This window comes from Otolemur garnettii, unplaced genomic scaffold, assembly GCF_000181295.1.
Source record: "Otolemur garnettii isolate 467f Iridium unplaced genomic scaffold, OtoGar3 scaffold00090, whole genome shotgun sequence".
NCBI lineage: Eukaryota > Metazoa > Chordata > Mammalia > Primates > Galagidae > Otolemur > Otolemur garnettii.
The window spans coordinates 6,158,885-6,162,396 of record NW_003852485.1 but is presented as its reverse complement, the minus strand read 5'-3'; the positions used below and the strand labels follow the sequence as shown (position 1 = coordinate 6,162,396).

The following is a 3,512-nucleotide window of genomic DNA, read 5'->3' as shown; positions in this document are numbered from 1 at the left end:
GTGGTGGAAGATCTGTATCAGGAACTTCTTTTAGAATATCTAATGGCTGTGTTTCAAACATCCAACACTTTCTTGAGACATCTGTACCTATTATTGTTTCCTTTTCAATGATAGTTTCTTCTGACTCTTTGATTTTTTCCAAAGGTTGGGTTTCAAATAACCACTTTGCCCTACTCACCCCTCCTTTAACATTTTCTTCCATGGATATTCCTCGGACAACTTTAATTTCTGTGATATCTTTGTTAATCGTGTCTAAGGGCTGTGTTTCAAACATCCAACGTGCTGTTCTCACATCCCCCTTTTCAACATCTTCTCTATGTACAGTTTTAATTTCTAGCATTTGACCTAAACCATCTCTAATAACATACAATGGTTGAGTTTCAAAACACTTTATACTTCTCTTAACATTTCCCTTAATTTCTTTGAGCTCAGACCTCAGTTGCAGTAAGTGAACCTCGTCCACTGAATGAAGCTGTCCAAGTTGATCGAGATGTTGAGTTTCAAACATGTATCTCACAGTCTTGACATCTCCTCCAGTTATGTCCTTAATAATAGTTTCTGCAGATTCTTCTTGACTTTGATGCATTTTATTCATCGTGTCTAATGGCTTTGTTTCAAACATCCACCGGGCTGTGCGTACATCTCCTCTGGCTAGCTCAGGAATTTTCTCTGCATTTTCTTCAGTGCCAGAAGAAGGAGCCCCCAGTGTATCTATGGGTTGGGTTTCAAACATCCATGTGGTATATTTCACATCCCCCCCAGCAATGATTTCTTGATCAGCAATGCCCTTGGAAATGTTATCTTCATCAGGAGAGCCACTGTTGATGGAATCTAATGGTTGATTCTCAAAGACCCATCTAATGGACTGTACCTCCCCCTTCAAAATTTCATCCCACTCCAAGTATTCTCTTTCTGAGCTCAGATCTTTTTGAGAACTGTCATTAGTATTTTCAAAGATATATCGGGTTTGTTGCACATCTGCTGAAATTGAGCTCCCTGAATTCATTTGACTAGAAACAATCTCAGAAACCTCACTGATATAATCTTTTTCTAGGTTTTTTCTTAACTCTGGATGAATGTGTTTATATAAACGGTTTAATTCATACAAATTTCTTTGCTTGGAATATAAGTCTTTGGGTATTGGTAATCTTCTAGGAGGGCTGGGGAATTCAGGGGACTGGGAAAATGCTGTCATATCTATTGGAGCTTGAAGTGCATCAAGTGGGGGAGGAGGAAATTCTTCCATCTTTCCTGAAGAAGCATTAGCTTGTGCCAGAGTTGAGGAAGTGACACTGTGATCATGGTGTCTTGTGGTTGATGTTTCCTTCCTCTGGCTGGTTGCAATGCAAGAAGTAGAAGAGGTACCCATAACAGTTGATGGCTTTAAAGTCTCTTCATATGCATTGTCAATCTTTGGGGGAGAGAAAATTAATTTTTTTTAAAGATGGGGTAGTTGCAAAGACCTCCTAGGTGTTGCCCTTCATCTGTCCACAACCAAGACTCTGCTACAACACCTCGACTAAGAAAAACTTATATATTCCACTTCAAGACCTACTTAGGAGTCATAGTCAATGTTTGTTACCATCTTTCTAATAATCCGTTTTTACTGGTAAAATTGCATTCCCTATTCAAGACATTAATGACTTAGTATTTTAACATTCATATAGAATCTTGATTTTTCTCTCTTTACTTAATGTGGCATACTGAGTAATCAAGAGGGAAATAGTAAAGGTCTTGAAGTTCTTTGGAGGGTTGTTTTATTTTCTTGGAATTTTAAACAGAACAGAGTAAGCACCTGACATTTAAAATTGACTTAATTACTTTATCTAGTGTTAGTTATTTGACTTTAGAGCACACATCATTTTTGCTTCCTTCGTTTTCCCCTGTGAGACAAGTTTTTACTTGACTTCTTTCTTCTTGCAGGTTAATATCTTCCTCATGGAACTGAATAAATGCTGGTTCAGGATACCTTTTGTTGAAAATCAACCTCATAGTTCCAATAATTTGAAAATGTTATGCATTTTACCTTGGTTTTACATTCAGTATGTTTCTGTGTAAAGAAATTACCTTACCTTAATCTGTTTGGCTGGGGTTGTCATCTCTTTGTCAGAATACATCATCTTTTCCTGGGCAGACTTCTCAAATTGCTTTTTTAACAACTTAGTTGAAACTTTTGGAATGTCTTCATCCTCAGGAGTATCAATGACTACACACAGATAAAAAGCACCAGGGGCATTATGTAACTAATAAAAATTATGTTTAAGAAGAAATTATAGTGTTATTGGAATCTTTTCACAACATAAGATTCAAAATACAAAAATACATATAGAATTATTTCACTATGTAATTTAGGAAAATAGCAAGAAATACTGGAAGAAAATTTGGGAAAAAATGGTGGTGGTGGTGATCTCTGGATGAGAATATTTTCCAAATTTTCTGCAAGCATGTCCAGCTGTTATCCTTAGGAAAAAGTAGTGTGTTCTAAGAAAAGGAAAGAATAGCAGAAGACCTGCCTTTTCAATCAGTAAAACAAAAATAAATATAGAGTTTTATAGTCAAAGTTTTGGTCACAGTTGGCTTAAATCTCCTCTTTCACCTCTTCAAGGCAGTAAATCTCCTTTCTTTTTTATAGGGGAGATAAACTGGGCCTTGTCTTATACAAACTTGCATAAATTTGTCTAGTCTAATCTTATATTTCTAGGTTGGAAAACTGGACTTAATAGTGCTGAAATCTGTTATTAACGTTAATTCAATGTAGATAACAATCCTATTCTCAGGGAGCTTGATAAATATCAAGTTTTATTGTAGGTCCCTGTGGCAAAAAGGAATTCACAGGTAACTAGCATATCACCCTTTAGGGTTTAGGGTAAGTATATCACTCAACTATTTTAGAAACTTATTGCATCATTTCCACAGGCAAAATCTAATTATATGTAGAAACTCTACCCAGTTCCCTTTGGGACCATGAGTCATAGTTACTAAAGTTATTCAGTAGGGAGGATTGTGCTTTGGAAGTCCACTGTCCAAACCCAGATACATCAATGGGAAAAAGGGCACATTGTGGTCAATAATACAAGATTCTTACCAGTTTCTTGAACATATTGATGAAACTGAGCTTGGTTTATTTCCGTGGTGTGCTTTTCAAGGTGAGAGACCTGTGTTTCATGATAATTAAAAAAAATTGTCTTTGAAAAGTCAGTTATTTCAGTACTACATATGATATACTTTATTTTGCAGTGGTTTCATCTAAGACTTCAGTGCACATGAGAAATGCTAAATTAAAACTATCATTTATTTTAATGCATAAACTCATGCTCTAAAAGAACATATATGAATTGACATCTAAAGTACAATCAATTTTTAGGGTACCTGTTTTAGTTTTAAAACAATTCCTACTGCAAAGTGGGGCAAGAGAGCTGATATGTATTGATATTAAATGCATAGACAGCAATAAAAACAAATGCTTAGAACAAAGTCAGACTTTTTACACAGTTCTGGAGACTGTTGGCAAA

General features: G+C 35.7%; 1 protein-coding gene across 1 annotated transcript in view; it reads right to left on the bottom strand.

Annotated features, from left to right (window-relative positions):
* Positions 1 to 3,512, bottom strand: part of XIRP2 (xin actin binding repeat containing 2) — a 313,100-nt gene that overhangs the window by 10,243 nt on the left and 299,345 nt on the right. Inside the window, exons 5-7 of the mRNA XM_012808454.2 lie at positions 3,086 to 3,155; positions 2,073 to 2,206; positions 3 to 1,411 (exon numbers count right to left, since the gene is read on the bottom strand). Coding sequence (XP_012663908.1) covers positions 3 to 1,411; positions 2,073 to 2,206; positions 3,086 to 3,155 — 1,613 coding nt within the window. The remainder of the gene's footprint in view (positions 1 to 2; positions 1,412 to 2,072; positions 2,207 to 3,085; positions 3,156 to 3,512) is intronic.